We start from the raw sequence: 24,276 nt of genomic DNA on the forward strand, positions 1-24,276 counted from the left end.
TCAGGATAGACATCAGAGAAACATGACGCATTACTTTATGCTGGCGCTACGGGTTGATACATTGACATGCCACAAAGTATACGTGTAATCGAGTATAACAGGACTTGATGAACAACCCTCGAGAAGGAACCTTGTGTGATGTGTATGGATGCTTGTTATTTCTCCTGTCCGTAAACTCCAAATGCTCTTCAGAATCAAGTCACTTTTTGTCGCTTCGTCAACTCGTCCCTGCTTCGGGTTCCTCAAATCTCGCGTGCGCATAGTTTGTCGACAGCTGTGGATTGTTGAACAAGTGCCAGCGGTTGGGCGCCTGAAGGATATATCTGGAACAAAGGTATAAGTGACAGGGACCTGCCAAGGGGGTTCTGCGCAGCTCACTCACCTAGCCATGGCTTCTCGAAATCGCGACTTGTACTCCTTGGGACTTGTGACGGTTGGTCTGTTTCGGCCGCCACCTGCGAATCCGCGGTCTTTGATCCAGCTTTCTAGCTTCTTGTCCCATGTGTATGTCCTGATGCAATCAATAATGCCGACGACCAACTCTTTCCTCTCCTCGTCGACCGCAATCATCAACGAATAGTCCATAACATTTTGTCGAGCCAAAAACAGTGTGTCGTTCCAGACTGACGCTCTAAGCAATTTCTTGGAATGTTCTCGCGCAAACAGCGGTGATTCGTAAATGTATTCCACCATATTTTCGTCCAGGAGTACCTCGTTTTGCTCCCCAGTTGATTGAATCTTGCGGTTCCTCATCGATCCTTTTAGATCGAAAATGCGAGTTGGTGACCGATCGTAAAACAGGTTTTCTGTAATCAAGAGGTCAAGCTTGACATCGGCACCTGTCGTTGGGTTCTTAATGATGACCTGGAAGAATCCGAGCATCTTGGCAATTACGGATGGAAGCTCGTGAAACAGAGCCTCGGCCATGATGCTAAAATAACTAGGAGCAAAACGCAAGAAAGCAGACGTTTCGATTGGGGACAAGCTCTATCGGCGCGTTAGGTCAACTCACGACTTGATTTCGACCTTCTTCTTCTTCTTACCTTCAAGACAAGCCTATCGTCCAGAGTCTTCAAAAACACGGACTTGGTTTTGCCACCTCTCGAGTCCCATTTAAGGCAGCGAGAGAGAGACTCAATGATTCTCTCGGCTACGCCGCACTTTCGCCTCAAGGCGTCAAATTGTTCCGCATAAAAGATCTTGCACGTCATAATCGCCGCGCCTTCTTTGAACTGATACTTGAGATGAGTGCCAGTTACTCGAAGCAGACTCTTTTCCAGGTCCGCTTCGTACATGACCCCGTCAGCAATATCAGACACGGGCACAGACCTTGGCTCTCCATCGCCAGCCCCGTCAACCTCGAGCTCTGGATCCTCTTGGTAGTCGCGCATGATCCCTGCGAGCTTGGCCTGATAGTCGTCGCTGTTCAGCGCAAGAGCAATGACAGAGCTCGGCTCGTCCTCCCGTACGATAATGTCGGAATCCACAAAAATATGGTCAGTAGGGCTGATTGGATATTCCAGTGGCGGCCATCCACTAGCCGATGTCTCGGCCCAAAAGTTCGCCAGATATTTCATAAGGCTAGTCTTTTGATGCTTGGGAAGTTCGTCGGGAATATCGGTGCTTGGCTCAAGAGCCTCTGCCAACTCTTGAAGATCAGGCAGAAACTCATCAGTGATGGACGAGTCAATGTCGCTGGTCAACGCCTCGTCATCCGAAGTGGCTTGGCTTAATTCTCCGCCTGGAGTATTCTCAGTTTCCGACTTGGCCGTTTCGTCATCAGCTTTCATGTTTGGTTCTGTATGTGTGCGCAGAACACCTGCAGGCTCCGGCTTTGGAACGCTGGATTCTGGTATTACTGGGACGTTGGTCTGATTTTGGTCACCATCCCGAATCGGCATCTGCTCACTTGACGGGAGGGGCTCCTCAAATGCTTCTGAAACGTCACCATAAACCTGTACAATAGCCTTTGTCGAGGTTCTCGGGAGCCTCGCACGGGGTTGCCGAAGACTCGCCGCTCTCTCCTTGCGATCACGAATGCGTTCCTTTTCAAATTCTCGGCTTAGCTGTTCAAAGTGTCTAGCCAACGTAGAAACCTTGGATTCTTTCTTCTTGTGGGAGAGACGTGGAATTCCTGATGTTGCAGTTTTGCTGCGATTCTTCAAGGCGGTCAATCCCAAGCGATCCGAGAGTTTCTTGTCCACCTTGATAGATCCTTCTGGAAGCGTTTCCGCAACTGAATCAGCCGCCGTACTAGACCTGCCATCCTTCGGTGCATTGGGTTTGACAGCAGCAGACTGCGATGTCGGCAGCGTTCGAACAGGGTGAGATGTCGCGCGAACTATAGGTGGCGAGATGTTAGAGCCAGACTTGCGGCTAGATCCCCTTTCCGGCACAGCCTTTGGTAAAATCGTGATGCCGTCCCCTACTTGCATAGCTTGCTCGCGTCGCATCTGATCAATTCTCTCCGACAGCGACTGGCTGGAAATGGAGGTGTCTGTTGGATGGCGACCATTGCCCGTGGGCGAAGCCAAGGGCCGTGAAGCCACCGGTGTCTGTGCAATAGGGATTCGTGAAGCTGTCTCGGTGGAGGCCGAGCTTTGAGGGCTCGGGGCGGATGTAGCGATTGCTTCAGGGGATCTAGCTAAATCTAGTCCCTCTACTCGTTCAACTCCTTCCGCGGGGACATACACCTTCTCATCTTCACATTCTGGTTTTGCCTCCAGCGCTTTGGATGACGCGAGACTGGCTTCCGTTCCAGTATCAGTGTACTCGGTTGGTTGTGTACTCTTCTCCGCCGTCTCAGTGAATGTTTGAGACGGCCGATCCTCACCATCTCCAGCTGAACCGGTTCCATCATTTGAGGCAAGAGACTCCTTAGATTCATTGTCAGTGAAGATTTTCTTTAGTTGCATCATCGTGATCTGGCGCATATCCTTGTCGCCAAGGAAGTCAGCTTCGAACTTGGAAAACGCCTGATCCCATTCGCCGGCTTTCTCTAGCATCTCGCGAATAATTTTGTTGAATGGAACAACTTCGTAATATTTGGATTCGACGTAAGTACGCTGCATTTGTCGAATGATGGCAGGTTGCTCCTCCTGGGTCTTCTTCATAAGCCTCTCCACCTCGGCCTTGCAAGATTCTGCCTTTTCCGGTAAAAGGCTTTCCGTGCGAATACTCTTCAGTCTAGCTCGGACTGAAGCCATGAACTTGCTCCAGCGTTCTTCCATTTTGTTGTAAATCTCATTCTTTAGCTTCAGATCATTCGCCACTTTCCAGGTTATTCTTGCTCGAGGCACAACTATCTCGAGGAGATCGATGGGATCCCAGTGAATTCGCACTCGGGAATCCCGGAGACTAAAGTAGCGAACATGGTCGTGTTGCTGGTCGTGGGGGCAATCTTTGATGTTCTTGATCTTTAAACCGCGGCCCCAATACAGAAGCTCCAAATATTTCCCAAAGGAGTACTTGAAGGTTGCATCCGACATAGCTGTTTCCTCAGAGTCTTTCTTACAGAGCTTACAAAATGTCCACATTGTGATGCCGTCACCGAGTTCCGGGCGCCGAGGAGAAGGATTGGGAACGTGTTCCACAAAGACAGTGATACGATACTCATCGTGAACGTACGTTCTATGATGGTCAACTAGCTTCTTTTCACAGCCGTTGCAGTTGCAGACATCGTTTTTTCCGTAGGCCAAATCCTCGATATACTGGCCAAGTGTGCAATCAGCGTCCATGCCGGTATCGACATGTTGTTCGTCATAGAAGTTGATGGCCACCAGTCCTGGCTCTATGCATGGTATCTTCGTGTCGGTGCAAATAACGGAGTATAGAACCACTATATTTTGATGCGAATATGGGTCGAACAGGTCGATATTGCCTTGGATATATGCCTCCCACTGGCGAGTCTGGGTTTGATAGTTGAAGAGGGCTTTGTCATATTCTGCATCATGGACTGCATGCAGAACTTCCATGACTTGCCGAGGTGCCTTCTGGCCAATCTTCTCCACCATTTCAGGCTTGATCAACTGAAACCTGTGACGACATGCTTTTTCGGATTCCTCCTCGACGGCATCTTGATCGCGAAGTCGCCGAAGGTAAAGAAGTCTCCTCTCTTGCTCACGAGCCTTCATCAGAAGGTACGGTTGTTTGAATTTCACATATGGCGACGCGGACAGAATTTTGGTTTCGTATTTTGCCACCATGTCGCTATAGAAGGTCGGCATCGGAATATCATCGGGTACTTGGCTGTCATGAGGAGCTTGTGTATGATGGGCATGTAGAGACACCACTTTGGTAGGTTGAGTGGCTTGTCCACCGACCTGCCCAACAAGCTCGGCATCGTCATGGTTCGTGCTGAGGCTGTCCACCGTAACCTGGGATGGCGGCTCAGACTCGCTCGACGGGTGATTGACGACAACAGTGGGACCCTGCTTGCAGCCTTCCCCAGCTGAGCTGATAGAGCGGAAGCTATCGTTCAGGGCTTGGATTGAATTTGATAGTGAAGTTTCGCTGTCCTCAGGGGGTTCGACGGACTCGTCTCGAAGAAGACTTGATTCTAGCTTCAGGTTGTACACAACGTACACCATAAACTCCATGATGTGCTTCACCTTTTTTAATAATGCTCCAGATGCGCCTCGCAAGGCTATCGTGCATCCCAGATCAGGACGGCATCCCGAGAGAAAAATATACGACTTCTTCCTACCAGGATAATCGTTGTTAACAAAGGTTCGCACTTCGAATGCAGAACATCGCCCAACTCGAACTGGCAGGGCCAGCATGTCCAACGATTCAATGATTTCAGCCTCGGCACATCGGGCCACGGCTTCTATAACCGTGTCCTTGACATTGTACGCCACGGAGATATTAGCCTCCGAGAGGTATTGCAAAGCGACTCCTGATACACCTTTTTGTGCCAGTAAAAGGTGTGGCCGAAGGTTGGTGATTCGTTGTACGACAACTCGTAGAAACTCCTTCTCCTGTTCGATTACTGGCTGCAGGCTCATAAAGTGCTGTTGATGACGCTGATACTCGATAGGGAAAGTCACGAGTACAATACGCGGATTTGCAATCCGCCGTGGCATCCTCTTCAATGCCAGGTTCTTTGTGAACACTACCCCGGAGATGTATGATGTATCACCCGGACGTCCGCCAGGAATCTTCTTTAGCTTGACATAATGTCTCAGATCCATGTCCTCTCCTTTGGCAACATCGGGGGTGACATCGTCTGTGAGCTGAAGTAGAATGGGCACGAGAGATTTCTGCCATGCACCCGGATTCGGAATTTGAGCATCATCGAGGAGCTGATAAAGCAGTCTGTCAACATGTTTCAAACTGGAACGGTTGAGTTCTTGCTTGGGAATCCTCTTTCTACGCAAAGAGTCACTCCGGGTCAGCTGCGTTCCCGGTTGATTGGTGTTCTCCAACCCAAAGAGCGCCTCTGAAGACGCAGATGGCCCCTTGTACACAGCAGACTTTGGCCGCGGAGAGCCGTGATGATGAGCACTTCCACTAATGCTGAGATTTCGGCGCCGCGTTGACCTCCTGTGATTCAATAGACTGATCGGGCCACTGGTATCGTCTAAAACACCTCTACTAACATAGCTCATGCCGCTGATGCTCTTTTCGCCAGGCCGATGACGGTATTTCCGGGCTTGGTTCAAGTAGGACGGGAGCGTAGATCTATCGTGCTCATAACTTGTAGGCTGGACATCCGATGCTGCCGTCATGGTCGCAAAAATGCCCATCTGTTCATCCCCACTAGAGTCTTCCGACATGTAATCCGCCAAATCTGGGTCGATAATGTTATCGTCATGAAAAGCAGGAAACTTTGGTTTTTTTGAGCTTTCCTCCTCGATACCTTTTCGAAATGGTGCTTGCTGGTCCGGGGCCGGCTTGAACCGTCCAAGAAAGCCATGTTTCGAATGATGTCGTCTATGACCAGCAGATGACTGTGGACGTCCAGAGGTTGTAAGGGATTTCAAGGAGCGAGACGAACCGGGTCTACTTAGTTGAGGAGAGCCTATTTCCAACACGGCGGAGGCCCTGTTGGCAGAATCTCTCATGCGCCGAGTAGCTGGAATAGCCATCATTGGTGTCGTCAGAGGCCGAGAATCCTCCGATCCCTCAGACCCAGCAGCCACGCTTGATGTCTTGGACAAGGATTTGCTTGTGACAGTTTCAGAGGATTCCTTGGGATTGTTAGGTCCAAAAATCTTGGGTAGAAAGGACCGCTCGTCCCCAGAGTCGTCAGAGCCACTGCCATCGAATCGACGGCTGATAACCTCGAGACAATTCTTGCATACTCGCAACGACCCTTGAACCCCGAACTTTTCACCCGAAACTACGGTGGTACATTTGGAATCGAAAATGCAACCACAGGTACGGCAATGGTGTTTTCTGCGAAATGCGGTGAAAGGCGTTTGGCAGAGGAAGCACTCTTTGACAGTATCATCCTTCATCCAGAACTCCTTGCTCAAAACTTGTCTTCGCATTTTGTCAAGCTGAGCATTCATCTGGTCAGAAGCACGTTCCTGGCCGCTAGTGGTACCCGAAATTGGTCCAAAATCGGGGTGTAAATGGTTTGGTTTGATCTCCTGGCTGAAGGAATCGTGAAAGACCGAGCCATGTGCTGATGTGTTGATGGCACTTGCGGCAGCGATTCCTACATCAAGTGAAGAGCCTCTTGAACCTGAATATCTAGGAGAACGAGACCGGCTTATTCTGTCGATGACTGCGGGTGTCCGTGTCATGTCATCAGGATGTAACAGGGAGGACGTGACAGACGGACCTCGAGCATGGTGGCGTCCGTTGTTAGTTGAGGCTGTCGATGGCTCGCCTGCAACGGGACTAAACGGGGCATCAAGGCTGCCATCAGCACTAGATTCATCATCCCGTCCAGCTCGAGGTGGCAGCCTACCGTCCTTGGCATCGTAAAGACTCGCAGATTCCGTCTGAAGCTCTGCTTTGGTAAGGCTTCTTCTGCTGGAACCCTGTCCTCCACTGTCTTCGGTGCGAATAGTACTACGACTCGCATCTCGCTTCAGCGAGGCAGGCGGTGCAATTGTAGGGTCAGCAACGACGGAACTCGTGGCCTTGGTCGGTAAGCTCTGCCTACTAGATGAACTGGAGCGCGGTCCGGTCATGAGATTGATGCTGTTCGACTTCGTCGACTGCAATTGCGGGCGTGTGTCCATGTTCCCAGACGCTGTTGTTGGAGAAGACGCATCAGTCAAGACCATGGTTGATAAAGGGTTGGCCATGATGGTGGCATTAGTGTCGGCACGCATAAGGGACGATACGGAGGGCCGAGAACTGTGGGTAGCCGCTGTAGACGATCTCTTGGAGGCAATTTCCGATGTCTGTACCGAGCTGTCTTTGCCCTCCTTGGCCTCCTTAGGCGTGGTTTTGGATGGGCTGCTGCCACCCACTGCCTCTCGAAACCGATTATACAGACCGCTGAGGCCGTTTTGCACCAACTCCCCCGCTCCCGGCCTGTTCTCCGAAGTTGAAATCCCTTCTGGCGGAGGGGCAAAGTCGTTGAATGTTGTCAAAGATTCGCATCGACTAGCTGATGTGTGGATCTGATCGAGCGCCTGCGCTAACTGTTCTTTATCTATGGTGGAAGATATCGAGTTGGTCGAGCCGCGTCGCTTTCGGAAGCTCACGGGCGAGCTTAGTCCCATGGAGGCTGTCGGCGAGGCTGGGCGAGTCGCCTTGGAGGCGGTGCTGCTTGCCATGCTTCTGACCTTTGCAAGGACCGTGAACAGGCCCCGGTTATCGCGAGCTTAGGGACACAAGAAGCTTGCCGTGCCATGGGCGGTAGGGATATTTCGACTTTAGGCTCGGGTTCGTGAAGGCTCAGCGCATGGTATGCGACTTAGCAAGCCCATGATGTGTAAATAAAAAGGCGTGGAGAGGCGAGAGAGGGCGGCAAAGGGAGGAAACAAGGTAGACGGGCGGAGTGTTGCAGGTCTGTTGGCGTCCAAGGCGATGGACGTATCGTGGTTTATAGCTTGCAACGACACGTATCCAAGCAAGACTTCCACCAGACACAGAGCTGACGTAACAATCCAGCCCGCGAATAGCAAACTGGCGCGAGACAATCAAAGGCGAAAATAAGGAGGCAGCGTTGGATGAGAATGCGGCGTCGTACGTACGGGATTGCGGCGGTCTGCAAGCCACGCACACGAAGTGAACTTGATCTGCGTCGCGGGGAAAAATTCCTTTGGAGAGAGTTGGGGGCTTGCTGTTGAAGATGGATGTTTGACTGTGACACACGAGGGATGTCACGTTGGACATCAATTGAAGCCTTGGTGCCGTACGTTGGTCCCATCAAAATGCCCACCCCAGATGTGCCCAGCACATTCTGGTCCGGCTAGACAGCTGTCTTTGCAGCGTGCGTTGGTGGCCGCGGGGGCCAATCAATTCCTGCCCTTGCCCCTCTCCAGGCGCCGTCGGCGCTCAACTGCCAAAAGGCGGGGCCGCCACCGCCTCCGCATAATTACTTAGTAGTACGGAGTACTACCAAGCTCTTTGTTCGCCGAGTCGCCACACATCCATGCTCCAGTCCGGCTGCCACGTCGAATGTCTGAACCCTTCCCGTCGACGCGTCTCTCCGTCACCACGCCAGGTATCCGATCCAACCGCCTCTGGATCAGCATATAGTGTCGCTTCATGAAGCAGGTGATAAATGCCCTTGGAACTTTTCCAGACCAGACGCCGCTAGGTAGCCGCAGGCCATGTATCTGTACAGTCTCGCAAACACGTGTCAGATGTCATGACATCCAATCGTGCTGTCGCTGCCACCCACTCATGCGGTTATTCACACGCCTAGATGTCTATTCGCATCATCGCCATGTCTTTCGCATCGTCGTCTCAGCAGGATATTCAAAAGCTGTTAGGCCGGCGCAGTCTCACGGTCGTACCCCGGGACCAGCAGCACATTCTCGACCAAGACGGATCGTGGGCCGTGGAGGCAAGTCAGCGTCAGGGTCAACCTCAAGTGCCCAGTCATGTGCTGGACACTATCACGGAAGCATTTTTGCTCAGAAAGAGGCGCGAGGGCAAGCCGGTCAATGTGTACAAGCTGCCTGAGAGGGTTCAGCCTGGCGTCCAAGGGAAAGAGAATGAGATTGCCGACAAGCGTGGCACAGTCGATGCAGCCGACCTTCCTGAAACTATACAACGCAGCAGCAACGTGGTCAGAAACATCGATCGCTTCAAGCACCAGGAGGACCAGGAACGGCAAGATGCTTGCCATGATCAACAAATCCATGGCGAGTCCTCAACTTCGAGAGCACATACCCCTTTGACGTGGTCGCCTTCTCCAGATAGAGGTGCTCCAAAGCGACCTACCACACCTAGTCGTCCGATCATAAGCGCCGCGGAGGAAGACAGGGAAGACGAGGAAGACGAGGAAGACGAGGAAGACGAGGAAGATGAGCGAGATGAGCAAGATGAGCAAGATGAGCAAGATGAGCAAGATGAGCAAGATGAGCAAGATGAGCAAGACGAGGAAGACGAGGAAGACGTGCAAGACGAGGAAGACGTGCAAGACGTGCAAGACGAGGAAGACGAGGAACATGAGGAAGATGAAATGGACATGCAGCTGCCTCAAGCTTACAAGAAGCCTGATGCCAGGATCAATCTGGAGTCCACTCGACTTCTACAAGCAACATCCACACCCGCCACGAACATAGCTTCACAGGCCGTGGCAAGCGAAACTCCGCCTTGCGCTCAACCAGAGCCCAAGATTATCCCCGGAACCGTGGTCGCAGAACGAGTATCCGCCCCCGTTGAAGCCCGAAAAGAGCACCAACGGCGTCGTTTATTCAAGCCGATCGAGTTCGGGGACACCACCTCAATCAAGCCTGTCGCCGCATCGACATCATTCACCCGCCTCCCCAACACATTACGTACAGAAGAAGTAGAAAGCTCGCCATCTACCTCATCCAGCTCCCTCGTCCCAGCTACATGTGTAACAAGGTCAACTTCAACCCAAACCCCAGCCACCGCCGCCCTTCCCCTTACTTCACCACTGCCTCTTCTGAGCCCCCACGACCAAGAACCTCGCTCCGTGGCGTCTTCAGCAACCCATGTGTCCGCGGGGTCTCGACCGCATTCTATCAACGAAAGAATCTCTCCCCCTGCAGCCTCTTCAAACCTGTATGAGCTCTTCACATACGCGTACCCGTCCTACCCGTCACACAGTGGTACCCTAAAAAACTTCGTCAAAGCCTGCCTGTCCCTGAAGTACCTTCAGTCAGCGCGTGCCCTCCATGAATTCCTCTACGACGACTTCATCCGTGCCTTTTCAAAAGACTATCTGGGATACGTGGCCGGTGCGCGGGCAGGACAGGAGCCATTGCCCGCGATCGAATGGTTCAACATGCGGTCAGGCGTGCCGCAGTGCGACAAAATGGTGATTACAAGGCAAAATCTACAGGATGTGCTTGACATGTTCCCGGAGGAGGTTGCCAGGGCGAGACGGCGTATTTGCATCGAGGCCAGTGAAACTGCGGAAGGGAGTGTGCTGGGAAAGCGACAAAGACAATTCAGCGGAGACGACGTTGTGAATTTTGATGTTGAGGCACCGGACATCTCGCACCGTAGGGCTGCAAAGAGGACACGCCCCCAACCAGCGTCGCCAGAGTTGGGGTCCGACGCTCCCGATCTGCCCGAGGCAGCTCCCCCGCCCCCGTCAGTTGTGAGGCCGAAAGCTTCGGCGGAATTCCAGTATTTCGAAAGATTAGCATCGGCTAGTACGAGCAACGTGCGGGGGCCGAGATCCGCCAAGGGGAGAGCCCTACTGCGTGAGCACTTCAGAAAGAAGAAGGCCAGTAGCAGTGCGCGGAGTTCACTGAGTTGACATGGCTCGACGGCGTGTTGGGCAGCTCGTACACTTTTGTCGAATGTACAAATTTGGATGCCTGAAGTGCATGAACGTATTAAAATGGCAGATTGGTTGTCTTGCGACGGAATGGATGTATGCCCTGGATCCTCATGGTCATGAATTCATGAGGCAGACGTGTGTCTATTTGTGCGTGGGCCCTTTTCTGATCTAGCTAGGTGTTGCCAATAATAGTAGGAAACAATAATGTCCTTCCAATCCAGGTTTGTCATAACGTCTCCTTGAGGAGACTCGTTTTCCTAGAATCTAAAAAGTGTACCGTTGCGTCATTCCCAGCTGAACACGAAGAATTATTTTGCTCCTCCTCAGCCGCCGTTGTTGCGTTCCCATCCACACTTCCCGAGTGTGGCAGGCAGGGCCTGCTGCTTATTTTGTCATTAACCTGGTTTTTTCACCTGTTCCTTGTTGTTACAAGGAACAAATCAAAGGTCGGTATTCTTGTGTTGCATTCCTGTCATCAAACACCCGTGGGACGGGTTATGTCTGTTTTGTTTCTTTTTTCTTTTTTAATTCTTCTCAAGCTTCCTTGGGCTCTTCTTCCTTGGCAGCGACTTCCGCGGCATTTTTCTTGCTCTGGCGCTCTTCCTCCTCGGGGGTCAGGGTTCGAAGCTGGAGAGCGTGAATGCCGCCCTCGAGGGCCATTTCGTCCCGGAGAAGGGCGTAGACCATTCTGTGGCGGGCCGGCTGCATCTTGGACTTGAAGGCTTCTGATGTGATCACGAGTCTATGGATCTGGGATTAGCCGATGGTGCGCTCGACACGGGACCGCGTGGTCCCGGCATACATGTGGCGGTGTGAGGCAAGGCCCCGTCATCATACCTAAAGTGAGTCTCCTTGGAAGTAACGCCCTGCATGGCCTTGTGGTGAGAATGAAGGTGGGAGTCGTTGTAGATCTCAAGGGTCTGCGGATTGAAGGCAGCAGTGATCTAATGGCCGCATGGTACTTAGTTAGCCACGGTCGACTGGTGGTGGGACAAAATTGAGGGACCTTGTCGAAACGCCTGATCAGCTTCAACCAACCTTTGCACGGATGGCATCTTCCATGGGCGTGTTGGAGCTCATGGTGGAGAGCTGTCGCCCGACATTCGAGAAACCGAGGGCGTATCGTCGCAACATTCGGGGCAGCGGCGCTCCGTACAAGGCCGATGTCGATTGGGAGGGAAGAAGGTATGGTCAGTGGTCACCGCGTCGAAGTTTGCGGGTTCTCGAGGCGGGTTGTTTGGTGCGCAGAGAGGCGAGTGTGAGAGACGGGAAGAGGGACCAGGTGAGCGAGGAGGAGCAGAAGAAGAAATACTAAATCTTCAGGAGAACAACACCGAGGACAAAGCACCTGGCTCTCTCCGCTTTCTTGTCGGATGCACCTACAATGCTTATTGCAAGCCGAAGCAAAACTGCCAATAAGAGTCGGCTTGTTTCGCTGTGATTATTTTTTTTCCCCTCCCTCCATGCTTTCGCCCTTCTCTTCGGTCTAGTCGGTGAGCGCAGCAGGCATGCAGACACGGACCAAAGAAGGCTGCGCTTCTGCATGGGTCTCAGTCCATTGGGGCGGTTTTGGGACGGGCGGGGGCCCAATGAAAGGCCGTTCAGGCCACGGAGCGGTGACGGGGGATGCATGTGCAGTGGAGCATCAGGCACGTTTTCCTGTACGTGGGGACTTGGAGCCGTCGCGGCGGTACATTTCGAAGCTTTTTTTTTTTTTGGCGGGGGGGGGGGGGTCATGCTGCGAGGCGGCAGAAGCCGGCGACAGCAGAGATGAGATGCAATCATGACAAGAGAGAAAAGCGGCAAGGACAAAAAGAAAGGAAAGCAAAAGAAATACTACTCATGCTGTGCCACCACAGCCGGACGGCGGAGCTGAGACCTGCCTGCTATCTAGATGGGCGAAAGTGCTGGGCGTTGCATTCTCGATCGGAGCAGTGCAGTCTCATGCGCTCGAGTGCTCCAGTTACAAGTTTGACATGGCATCAAGACTCTCGATATGCACGCATTCATGCTCCACGCCATGTGATTCATGCTACCCACATGGGTCTGGTGCGCGGAGTGCGTATCGGGCCTGACGCACGAGCTGCTGGAATGCAGCATCACGCCTCCGACATGGCGTGGCTCACTTGATGAATCGTGCAGTCCTCGACGCGGTGCGCATCTCCTTGGGTGTCTGGGCAGGGCAAGCAGATGTGAGGGCGTCAGGCACAGGCACAGGCACAGGCACAGGTACGGTACCCATGTGCTCGGCCCGCCCAGAGCGAGCCAGTTTGTTTGCATTGTGTGTGTTTCTGCACATGATCGAATTCGGCAAAGGGGAAGCGAGGTGGTGACACGGCGACACAAGCAAACCGACCGCCCAAGTTGAGTTGCAGATGTCGGCAGTGGAAGCAGGTTGACAAACGCTCAAGCCATGCTGTTCTGTCTTCCAGGTTGCCACCTGAGTGAATTTTCATTTAAAAAATATATAAAAAAATTAAAAAATTAAAAATACTCTTTGACACGGTATAACGTCAGCCCAATAACACAACCTACCACTTAGTCAGGAACACAAACAATTCTAGGTCCTTAAGTACCTACTAGGTACTCGAGTTTGTGCTTACGTACTTAGTAGGTACCTAGGTACAATGCCTCAATGTGACTTTTACATTGTCATCTCGTCTTGCACCGACCAAGGACATGGTTCGGTGTCGAATCAAGTACCCAAGTCTAGCTAAGTACTTACGAAGCAATCGAGGCCTCTCTGCTCATCAACCAGTGCCCGGCCCCGCCATTATGCATGTCGGCCCCCAAAATTGGGTTCCGCCTCTTCTTCCATGTTTCGGACAAAGCAGCGCCTGAGATGCCAACAACTTTGCTTGACCTTGGCGTCTGGGACACGGCCAGTCCTTGGTGCGTCGACGTATTCGTCCCAAGTCCTCGGCGCTTTTGTCTATTCCCACCGGCCACTGCATACGCCGGCCCGAGACGGAGCATTGCACCGTCGCCTTGAGTTGCGACGCAAATCCTCTCACGCTTACTCCCTGTTGCCCATCACACGATCAAGCTGCAGGCATCTCACTCAGCTGGAGACCCTTCCACCTATGCCGTGCAGATATTCCGCCCATACCTAAGCAGATGGTTCCACTTCCTGTGTCCGGAGTGAGAAACGGCCAAGAGGCGCGATAAACACCACCTCGGCGCCTGCTGTTGCGCCGACCTCTTTTGCCCATGACGCTCCGACGCAGTCTGCCGCCGCTTCTCCGGCGCATAGCTCATTCGTCTCCCCTTCTCTCATCTCCGCATTCGTCTTCGTCTTCGCCTTCGCCTTCGCCTTCTTACTCTCCGGCGCGGGTGGGCGTGTGCTGCTCATGCCTCTCCAATTCGAGAATGCATTCGACGACCTTGCCGCGCCTGCCCATATTTGAGGCCATTGCTAAGCATGACCCCCAGTCCACCGCCGTCATTCACTCGGCCTCGGGGAGAACTTTCACATACGGCGAATTGCTAGGGGATATATGGAGGGCGAGGGAGCGGTTCTACGAAATTTGTGGCAAGAGGGACTTGAATGGGGAGAGAATAGCCTTCCTCGTCGAGAATAGCTACGATTATGTTGGTGAGTGGTCTCCCGTAGCCTTTATATATATATATATGTATGTATGTATATACGTTTATATTCATCTCCTCACTGGTAACTTGCTTCTTCCTCGCTGACGCTTCTTTCTCAAGTCACCTTGCTCGCTGTGCTTGCGGCGCGGTCCATCGCAGTCCCCATGTCTCCTGCGTTCCCGGCGCCAGAGTTGCAATACATCCTCGACCACAGTGAAACGGCGCTCCTCGTCTCCTCACCCAAGTTTGCTTCCAAAGCAGCAGAACTCTTGGCCACAGACCTAGCCGCCAAGCCGGCCCATCTTGAACTAGAGAAGCTTAAAGGTGGCACCAAGGGTGAAGTCGTTCCCCTGGATGGCTCAGACCCGGCCGGTGCCGCGCTGATGCTATACACTTCGGGAACTACCAACAGACCTGTAAGCCAGAACGCTCAACGCAGTGTACAGGAAGCACGCAGAAAAAAAGTCTCTAACAAGTCCCAGAAAGGCGTCCTCTTGCCGCAATCGGCCCTGACCGCCCAGTCACGGTCCCTGATGGAAGCATGGAAATACACCCCAGCCGACCACCTCCTCCACGTCCTCCCTCTCCACCACATCCACGGCACCGTCAACGCCGTCATCACGCCCTTGTTTGCCGGCTCATCCATTGAATTCATGTTCCCCTTCAACGCTGACGCAGTATGGAAACGTCTCGCGGCACCGTTCCTCCCCACCAACAGCACCAATGGCGCGACAAGGTCTCCCAAGCCAAAGGTCACCTTCTTCACCGTCGTTCCCACAGTCTACAGCCGTCTCCTCGCCAGTCACAAGCTTCTGCCTGCCGCCCTCCAAGGCGCCGCTAGAGAAGCCATCTCCCCCGCAAACATGCGCGTCAACATCTCCGGCTCCGCCGCCCTCCCGACACCCGTCAAGACCGCTTGGTCAGACCTCAGCCACGGCAACGTCCTCCTCGAACGCTACGGCATGACGGAAGTCGGCATGGCACTCAGCTGCGGCCTCTCCTTCACCGACCGCATCGACGCCTCCGTCGGCTGGCCCCTGCCCTCGGTCCAAGCACGTCTCATGGACGTGGACACGGGTGAAATCATCCCCCCGAGCGCCCAAGTCGACTCCCAGGGCCGCGAACGCTCCGGCGAGATCCAGCTCCGCGGGCCAACCGTGTTCCGAGAATACTGGCGCAACGCCTCGGCCACTGCGAAGGAGTTTATCCCCGACCCCGACGGCCGCGGTCCCTGGTTCAAAACAGGCGACGTCGCTGTCCGCCGCCATGTCCTCTCCGCCTCCCACAGCCAGCCGTGGACCAGAGGGCCGCTGTACTTCATCCAGGGCCGCCTCACAGCAGACATCATCAAGACCGGTGGCGAAAAGGTCTCGGCGCTGGAGGTGGAGCGCGAACTCCTCAGTCTGCCAGAGGTGTCAGAAGCTGCCGTCGTCGCAGTCCCCAGCGGAAACTGGGGCCAGAAGGTTGGCGCCGTGCTCATTCTCAACAAGGACGTGGCTCAGAAGTGGTCGGCGTTGGACATGAGGCGCGCGCTCAAGAGCAGGTTGGCCAACTACAAGATTCCGCAGGTCATGAAGATTGTGGAGCATATTCCGAGGAACGCCATGGGCAAGATTAACAAGAAGCAGCTCGTGAAGGCCGTCTTTGCGGATGAACTTAGTGGTGACGAAATGTAGGATTGGACGATCATTGTAAGATTCTGGCAAGGGGTAACGGAGTTGAACGGAGACGCACGAATCATATAGACGGGGTACAATGATTGAAATCTAGACCCCTGAATAGAGACAGAATGAGTCTCCCTATTGAAAGGACAAGGCCATGCAACCAGCAACCGGGCCACCGCAAAAAAACGGAGTCGGACCCGGATGAGTATATATGTATTAAGTGACTGGCCAAATATCAGAAATCTATTTGTGGTACAGCCATTACAGGTCCAAAGTCTGCAACCTCGGCGGAGCCGTCCGTCTGAACAAAGCCTAGCAAACGCCGCCGTGCACATTAGAGACAGAATTGTGTGTAGCTACACACGAGCTTCAAACACAAGGCTTGGTCGCCAAGAGAAAATGCAGCGTCTTAACCAGATGCATGTGAGCCGACTGAGCAAGCCGATAGGACCATCCACCGATTCTATCCTCGTCAGTCGTCAAAACCGTGAAGCCATTGCCCATGCAGTCAAAGAGCAAAAAGGGAATCGAGCGGTGCGTCAGCGAATATCAGAATACCCTAATATCCGGGTTATCCGATCCTTCATGACATCTTCCCCAAAACCCTCTCGACGCCTAGATCCTCTCCGTGATTCAACCCATTTATACAGTGTATTTGGCCTTGGCTCTCGTGCTGCCAGCGTGAGCACTATCAGAGTGGCCCGAAAACTCGACCTGTTCGTTATTGGGAAGCTCGAGGACCTCCTTGAAGCGTCGTCCAATAGACATGAGAATATCCTTACTCTTTTCTCCGCTACGGCCTTTGCCTCCGGCGATATCACCATCTCCACGGCCGGGGATGCTCTTACCAATGGTACGAGTCCAGACACCGATACGATAGAAAGCCTTTCGCACGTTGACGACAACACCCATGACCTCGCCATCGTCCTCCTCCTCCAGGGTCTCACCAATCGCTCCCATCATGACCTGCAGCCACAAGCGATCGATGTCGACATTTCGTTTCTCCTTGTACTGAAACGACCACTTGCCACCATGCTTGTTCTGAGGATCTTCCCATTCCGGTCGCACCCCAGCCTTGAACAGGTGGTAGTCGGACTTGAGGGCTAGGTCAGAGACGGGGGCAACGTTGTTCTGTGTCAGGTTAGAGGCTATGATCATATTTACATCTGCGGTCCACGTCAAAGCTTACGTAGACACCCCAAAACTCCTCGACGGAGTCAAAAGTGATTACTTCCTTTAGTAGATCGTTCCAGTTGTCACCCTGAGAGCAGTGCATTAGAACTATGCTCGACTTCTGGTGATCAATGCGTCGGATTTCTTACTTTTCCACTCGGGGGCTTGGTGAACCAAAGAGTCCATTTATTCTGCAGGGGGTGCTTGACATTGAAGTTGTCCTTATCGTGAAAAACCGTCACGGGCTTGTCACCGTTCTTGGCTTCGGTGCCCTCGCTCTTGCCGTTGGGAGAGATGGGGATCGTCGATAGGTCAACTTGTTGGTCCATGTTGGTAGTTTCGCTGACAGTGGCCATGGTATATGTAGTGGTCGTTTTCCTACTTTGTTCCACGTCAAAATCGACGAGGGGCAGCCGTTGAGATGGAGGATGAACGGTCGCAACGTTTGTTTAATTGCAGGGTTTGCGATGTTGTCGTCTATCTCGATCGTCGGGTTGGTGAGAAAATAGATCGACTATTTTCTCAATTTGAAGGCTGAGTGCAAGATGCAACTTTGCGCCAGGCAAAGACGTGCTTTCTTGCAAAGATTGGGAGCGAGGTGTCAAGTGACGGAAAGTGGAAGTGACAAGCTGCAGTAAAGGAGCGCGACTCGGCTGCCACCTGCAAAAAAATTAATCTGGTGTGTCAGGAACGGTTGCATTGGCAACATTTGCTGCCTTAGAAACACGGCACCAAGTAATGAGCTATGGGTGGCCTACCCGACAGCTGTCATCGCTTTGTCTTCCATTTGATCTTTCTTTTCAATAATAGTACTTCGTACTCTATTTTTGTCTTTTCCCATCTCTTACCTATCCGCTTCAAAAATTGATTCAAGTTTTTTCTTTCTTCCCACAAAAACTTCCCTCCTGCCCTGACGTACTAATAATAGCAGCATTCAACGATATGTAATGCCGCAGGATTTCCCTTCTGCCCTAGAAATACGTACACCACACACGACTCAAACCCCCATTAGACACGTGGGTTCGTCTATGTCAGCGCCCCGTGGGCACCAAGCAACTGTAGCGGGAGAGAATGTCTTAGAGCTAATGCATGTTCTAGACCAACTCCTTTGTGAAGAAGTAATCCCTCTTAGTAAAGGTTGAGGATCATGTCAATCCCATGGCGACATGCACCCACGGTTTAGACATTCAAAGGCAATGGTTTTGACTGCGACGCCGCGCGGAGCCTCGTTGCCCGGAACTATTCCGCTACACTTGTAAAATCTCATAACGCTTGACCCCATTTACTCTACAGACTAGTGTTTACAGAAGAAATATTGTTTCTTTTCAAGGAGCTTAACTTTGCGACGAAGTGTGGTGTGGCCTGAAAAATGCGGCTTCAATTCTTATATTTCACTAGAGAGACGGTTCCACCACCCCAGAAGGAAAGCTTCCGTAGCTCAGTTGGTTAGAGCTTCGTACTAATAGAACATTAGTGATGCGGAGGCCGCAGGTTCAAGCCCTGCCGGGAGCAAGCCGTTCCACGATGCTTTCCATCGCCTTTTTCTTCTTCTTTTTGTCCCTTTTGGATAGGGGCGACAGGACCTCATCACGTCTATGCAGATCAGGGACGTGTATATGTGCTCCTCAATGTTATAGCAGCGTCGGAATATCCGATGCGTGTCTCATATCCTATTTGCAACACATGTCGCTCATCTTTGCTACACGTCACTACTGACTCATTGAGGCTTCCAAACACTGAGCATATCAGTGCCCCTACCGGCCTCATAAGACCTTGGCGGCTTGAAATACACAACCCGCTTAAATGGGCCATTTTCTGCCTCGGAATCCTCCTCAGTCTCTTCAACAAGGCCATCCTTTCCCACTGCCAAAATATTCCAGTAGACCCCATTAAGACCCCACGGGGGGCCGACAGCTTTGACGTCTTTATACATGGGAAACTCAAGACACACAAGTATACCGGTTGGGGCAACGAGCTCTCTCATACGACGACCCCAGTCTTTTCTCATTTCTGGCAGCAGAGCACAGAGAAACTGTCGACAAAATCCAGGTCAGCTCGCACAAGTATAAATACCGTGGATTGAACCGAGACGCGACGGACGCACCGTATAGTCGTAAATGAGGTCAAAGCCTTTGACGTCGTCCTGGGCCAGAGTCTGTTCCCAATTGCGGACGAAAAAGTCTCCGGCGATGATCCTGACCCGGCCGGGCTGACCCTTTGGCCAGTCCTTGCTACCGAAATTGTACTCATGCGGCTCGACCAGTTCTCTGGTCGCGTAGTCCCTGGCTATCTCCGCTCCTTTTGCGGAGACTTCAAGCCCGTATACGTCGAAGCCGTGCAAGGCAAGCATGGCCACGTCGTAACCTCTCCCACAGCCCTGTGTTCCGTGTCAACACGACCACTGAATACCGACGTAGTTACTTGGCATTTTGGGGGGATTTTCGTACAGGAACAAGGGCGCAGAGCCGTCTTCCTGGAGGGGCATGCAGGTGGTCGTGCTTGGATTCGATAAAGTCGATTAGGGCAGGAGACGGCATCGCTCGGTCCCAGAGATCGTTTTCATCAGACTCCCAAAGCGAGTCCCATCCCTCGCTCTGTTGAGCCCGGGATCTACGGATCTCATTACCATGTCTGTGATGTCAGATCTGTACGGGCGACGTACCGGTTGGTGAAGTGAGAGATGAGACGGCCGGGGGGCTCGGATGCGGGTTTGGGCATTGTGACTTTGCGCGCTTCCTCCGTCGGACTGATCCAAGTCAGTCATTACTACGCTTCAAGGGTGTTGTGTGCTCTGGTGGTATATTTGGCCTTTGCGTGTTAGCGACAGCAAGTTTGAAGGCTCGTTGTTTAAGTAAAGTAACTTACTTACTTTAGTACCCAGCGTACCTTAGATACTATCGCACGGCACGGCATACCCACTAGGGTATTTAGCCACGTAAGTGCACAGAATTAGGATAATACTAGCCATGCTCGACCTAGCGAGCGGAACATAGCCTACCCCTTTGTTAACCTACCTATACAGCACAGTCGCACATTAGCTTGCATCTATAAATGCTGCTACTATAATTTTCCTAATGTATATTCTGCTAATTTGCTATAGCACTATATATATCTTTATAATTATAGTTAATTACTATATATATTTTATGCCTCTGTAGCGCAGTAGTTAAGCGCTATAGAGCTCTGTCTCGCTCTGCAGAGAGCTAGTTTGAACTTAGCTAGAGGCACTTAAATTTTTAGCCTAGTTACTTAGAAATTTAGTTAACTTATATACTTTATTATATAATTAAGAGGTAGAATTAAGCTAAGCCTACCTTAAAAATTAGCTAGTTGTGATGGACTAGCCCTATTGGGCAATAGCGGGTGCCAGCCGCAGTCATCCCAGCGATGCTGGAGCCCTCTTGGCCGTTGAGCCAAAAGAGTACGTATTGAACAAGCTGCCCTAGCTTGCTCAATCTGGCACTATATAGGTTCTGCACGGGCTTATGTCCCCTATCGCGCGCAGTGCAGTGCATTCATTGCAGCGCATCTATTCCATTAAGGTCGAGCATAGCTCAGACCATGACACTAGTATAGCTTAGAGCTCTAGAGCAGGGAAAAATTAAGCTAGTATATAATATAGCTGCTATATATTATACTAAAAAGTAATAAAGGTTAAGAATAAATAAGTAGAAATATATAGTTGTAATAGACTCGAGCTGTAGGCTCGAGTAGGTACAAGGCACCGTGTCGGTGCCTTGTCGGATACGCTTCGGATGCACATTAGACCTACGTGTATATAATAGGCGGAAAAGAGGGACAGGGAGCTTCTCCTTTCTCTCTTTCCTCTCCTTAAGTTTATAGTTAATACTAGTAATGCTTACACGCAGTCGCCTGTAAGGCTAGTCCTTAACATAGTTTAGCATTAGTTATATAAAGAAAACGCTTTATATTATAATATAATATAAGGCTGTCAGCTAATTAAGAGACTCTTTATAATATAATAGATATAATAAATATAGCTTATGTAATCTAGTTAATTACTAAGCATAAGATAATAGGGATTCTTAAGGTATAATAGAAGGGACTTATAGTATGGTATAAAATTGTATGTAATAGTATATATTAAAGAGTGTAGTTATAGAGGCTTAATTTCCTCTCTATCTAGTTAGGAGGGGAAGGGGAGTTATTTATAAGTAAATTCTATAGTAGAGCTGCTAGATTAAGCATAGCTAGTAGCTTAAAATAACTCTTGTAGCTGTTTCCTCCTATAGAGTAGTTTAGTCTTTATAGCTTATTAGTCTTTTTGTTAAATTCCAGCTAGTATTCCTCTCTTAACTTTAATTATATATGCAAAGAAATGTAGGCATAAAGTATATTAAATCCTTGTATATAAAATGCATGCAAACGTTCCTTGTAGGTAATTTATGTGCTGTATATAACAGTAGCTTAAGTTCTAAGTTACAGTAGGTCTGTTTCTTAGGAAGTAAGTTAAGTTAAGCGTTACTAAGTAATAATATAAGTAGTATAATAAGGCTATTAAGAGTATAACTCTTAATAGTAAAACTATTACTTAAATTAATTAATAGAGAACTAGACTATTTACTATAGTAGAATACCTTCTTCTTAAGTACTTATTTATCTCTTTATTATAAACTAAATTGACTAGCTTATTTATTAATCTCTTTAAGTCTTAATTAAATAGCTTAAGGTTTAGTTAGTTTAATTCTTCTTAGTTAATATATTTAAATATTAACTTCTTTAATTACTTTCTAAGTTATATAGCTAGTTATATGCCTCTGCCTTCTTTTTATGCCTATAAGTTATACTTATTCTTACTAGTATAGTTCTATTCTATATCTTATATAGTAATATTTATAATATTATGCTTCTTCTCTACTAGTTTTATTCTTAAGGCTATTAAAATAAGCTAGCTAAGTATTATATATTTTTCTTCTTTTATTATTATATACTATTATATTAGCTAACTATATTTTAAAATAGCAGTCTAAGGCTTTATCTGCTTCTTCTCTTTATTAAAATAATCTTCTTTTTATAATAATTAATAATTTATTCTTATTCTTTATAAAGGCTTATGCTTACTGCGCTTATATAGAATTTTCCTAATATAAAGCCTTTATTTCTAATTTAAGTTATTATATAAAGTATATAGTAAATAAGCAAGAGAATTATAATATTATAGAGGTAACCTCTTAATAGCTTTATAGTATTATAAATTAATATTATAAGCTTAAGAGAGAGCTTAAAGAAGCTAAGAAGTATACTCTAGCTAAGAATTAAAAGGTCTTATATTTATAGAAATAAAAGAAATTATAGTTTAAGAAAATAATATATATAGTTATATATAGTATTAATAATATTAAAGAGTTAGAATATATAAAGTATAAAAAAGCTAAATAGCTTTAAAAAAATACTAGTATTCTTTCTACTTCTCTTTTATTTAATAAAATAATAATAATTCTTTTTATCTTCTTTAGCTCTAAGTATTTATTTAACTTTATATTTACTATTATTTTCTATTATAATATTTATAGTAATTATAGATTTATCTAGTGCTTTCTCTAGCAATAATATATAAAATATTAAATAGATTCTTATTCTATCTAGCAATAATAGTTTATAGTTAGTTTCTAATATTTTCTGTTTAATAAGGAATAGTCTAATTTTCTTCTAGTTAAGTTTGTTGCTAGGTTGTTTTATTTTAATGTTTTTGCAAATAAGGTATGCTTTATGTCTCTCCTCTAAGATTAGCGCTAGCAATCTCTTTTTGTCTGCATAGTGCTTTATTTAGTTCTGCAAAAATCAAAAATATTTATTTTTATTGTAAGTATTTCTATATTTCTATAATTTTTACTATATATACTATAGCTGCTAGTATATATATACTATATGCTATATATATTTTAATAATAGAGTTATATTTATATTTTGCTCTAAATAGTAATATCTTTATATTATTAATCTTAGAGCTATTATAAGCTTATTATGCTAGTAGTAGCTATTTTACCTAATTATTCTATTAGTAGTTTATATAGCTTTATAGATACTATTTAAGTATTTAGTTTAGTATTTCTATTTATCTATTTAATTATAAGTAGAATGCTATTAATAAGCTCTATTTAACTCTTATAGTTTCTATAAGGTATTTCTAAAAGTTTAACGTGAATAATTTGTCTTAATTTAATATAAGCTTTATTAGTAATTTATATTATATAATAACTATTTTAAAGAATATATATACTAAGTCCTTAGTATTACTTTATTCTATATAAGAAATATAGTAAGTATACTTTATAAGTTTATTTATAATAACTAGAATGCTATTATAAGCTACTCTTATTATTAGTTCTTTTAACTTTAGTAGTTTAACAATAAAGTTTATTATAATAGTTTACTATACTCTTTCTAGTAGTAATATTAGTTGTAATTCTCTATATAGTATATATTATATTAATTTTACTTTATTATATATATTATATTTTCTAATAACTTCTTATACTATTTTTCTGCTTTCTAGGAAATTATATAATTATTTTAATTAGTTAAGAGTCTTCTCTATACTTTAATATCTATATAGTAGGTATTTATATATTTCCTTAATAAGCTGCTCTTAAAGTATACTAAGAATATACTACTATTTATTATATAAAAAAGTTCTCTTTTTCTTAAATAAATATATTTTTATTTTCTAATTATCTAAGTAGCTATTATTCTAAATATATAATATAATTTTTTATATTTCTTATTTTTAGTAATATATAGTAAGAGTATATTACTTACTTACTCTTTTAATTTTAAATTCTCTCTTTAGCTAAGTATATTTACTCTTTTGTTTTTAGATTCTTTATAGTATATAATCTTAAAGTTATAATTTATAAGAGTTTTATACTATTTAATTTATTATTTATTTAGATTCTTTATAGTTAAGAATAATATAAAATTCTTATAATTAGTATA

At 48.1% G+C, this 24,276-nt stretch overlaps 6 protein-coding genes across 6 annotated transcripts; 2 read left to right on the forward strand and 4 right to left on the reverse strand.

The window, feature by feature from the left end:
- Nucleotides 1–217: 217 nt before the first annotated feature.
- MAM_08177 (phosphatidylinositol-4-phosphate 5-kinase fab1) lies at nucleotides 218–7,739 on the reverse strand (the record flags this gene model as incomplete). The annotated part of the gene is made up of 3 exons (XM_040826975.1): nucleotides 218–323; nucleotides 383–987; nucleotides 1,044–7,739. 3 exons carry the CDS (start codon nucleotides 7,737–7,739, stop codon nucleotides 218–220), a joined length of 7,407 nt encoding a protein of 2,468 aa, XP_040675052.1.
- Nucleotides 7,740–8,857: 1,118 nt separating this feature from the next.
- Nucleotides 8,858–10,870, forward strand: MAM_08178 (uncharacterized protein; the record flags this gene model as incomplete). Its single annotated transcript, XM_040826976.1, has 1 exon — nucleotides 8,858–10,870. One exon carries the CDS (start codon nucleotides 8,858–8,860, stop codon nucleotides 10,868–10,870), a length of 2,013 nt encoding a protein of 670 aa, XP_040675053.1.
- A 558-nt stretch (nucleotides 10,871–11,428) lies between these two features.
- MAM_08179 (BolA-like family protein) lies at nucleotides 11,429–11,974 on the reverse strand (the record flags this gene model as incomplete). The annotated part of the gene is made up of 3 exons (XM_040826977.1): nucleotides 11,429–11,636; nucleotides 11,732–11,814; nucleotides 11,933–11,974. 3 exons carry the CDS (start codon nucleotides 11,972–11,974, stop codon nucleotides 11,429–11,431), a joined length of 333 nt encoding a protein of 110 aa, XP_040675054.1.
- A 2,289-nt stretch (nucleotides 11,975–14,263) lies between these two features.
- On the forward strand, nucleotides 14,264–16,158 carry MAM_08180 (2-succinylbenzoate-CoA ligase; the record flags this gene model as incomplete). Its single annotated transcript, XM_040826978.1, has 2 exons — nucleotides 14,264–14,489; nucleotides 14,603–16,158. The coding sequence occupies 2 exons, from the start codon at nucleotides 14,264–14,266 to the stop codon at nucleotides 16,156–16,158; spliced, it is 1,782 nt and encodes a 593-aa protein (XP_040675055.1).
- Nucleotides 16,159–16,788: 630 nt separating this feature from the next.
- MAM_08181 (translation Initiation Factor Eif4e) lies at nucleotides 16,789–17,675 on the reverse strand (the record flags this gene model as incomplete). The annotated part of the gene is made up of 3 exons (XM_040826979.1): nucleotides 16,789–17,277; nucleotides 17,336–17,407; nucleotides 17,469–17,675. 3 exons carry the CDS (start codon nucleotides 17,673–17,675, stop codon nucleotides 16,789–16,791), a joined length of 768 nt encoding a protein of 255 aa, XP_040675056.1.
- Nucleotides 17,676–19,036: 1,361 nt separating this feature from the next.
- On the reverse strand, nucleotides 19,037–20,037 carry MAM_08182 (Thiopurine S-methyltransferase; the record flags this gene model as incomplete). The annotated part of the gene is made up of 4 exons (XM_040826980.1): nucleotides 19,037–19,351; nucleotides 19,424–19,696; nucleotides 19,767–19,929; nucleotides 19,982–20,037. The coding sequence occupies 4 exons, from the start codon at nucleotides 20,035–20,037 to the stop codon at nucleotides 19,037–19,039; spliced, it is 807 nt and encodes a 268-aa protein (XP_040675057.1).
- Nucleotides 20,038–24,276: the final 4,239 nt, after the last annotated feature.

The sequence above is a fragment of the Metarhizium album genome, assembly GCF_000804445.1.
Source record: "Metarhizium album ARSEF 1941 chromosome Unknown scaffold_45, whole genome shotgun sequence".
NCBI lineage: Eukaryota > Fungi > Ascomycota > Sordariomycetes > Hypocreales > Clavicipitaceae > Metarhizium > Metarhizium album.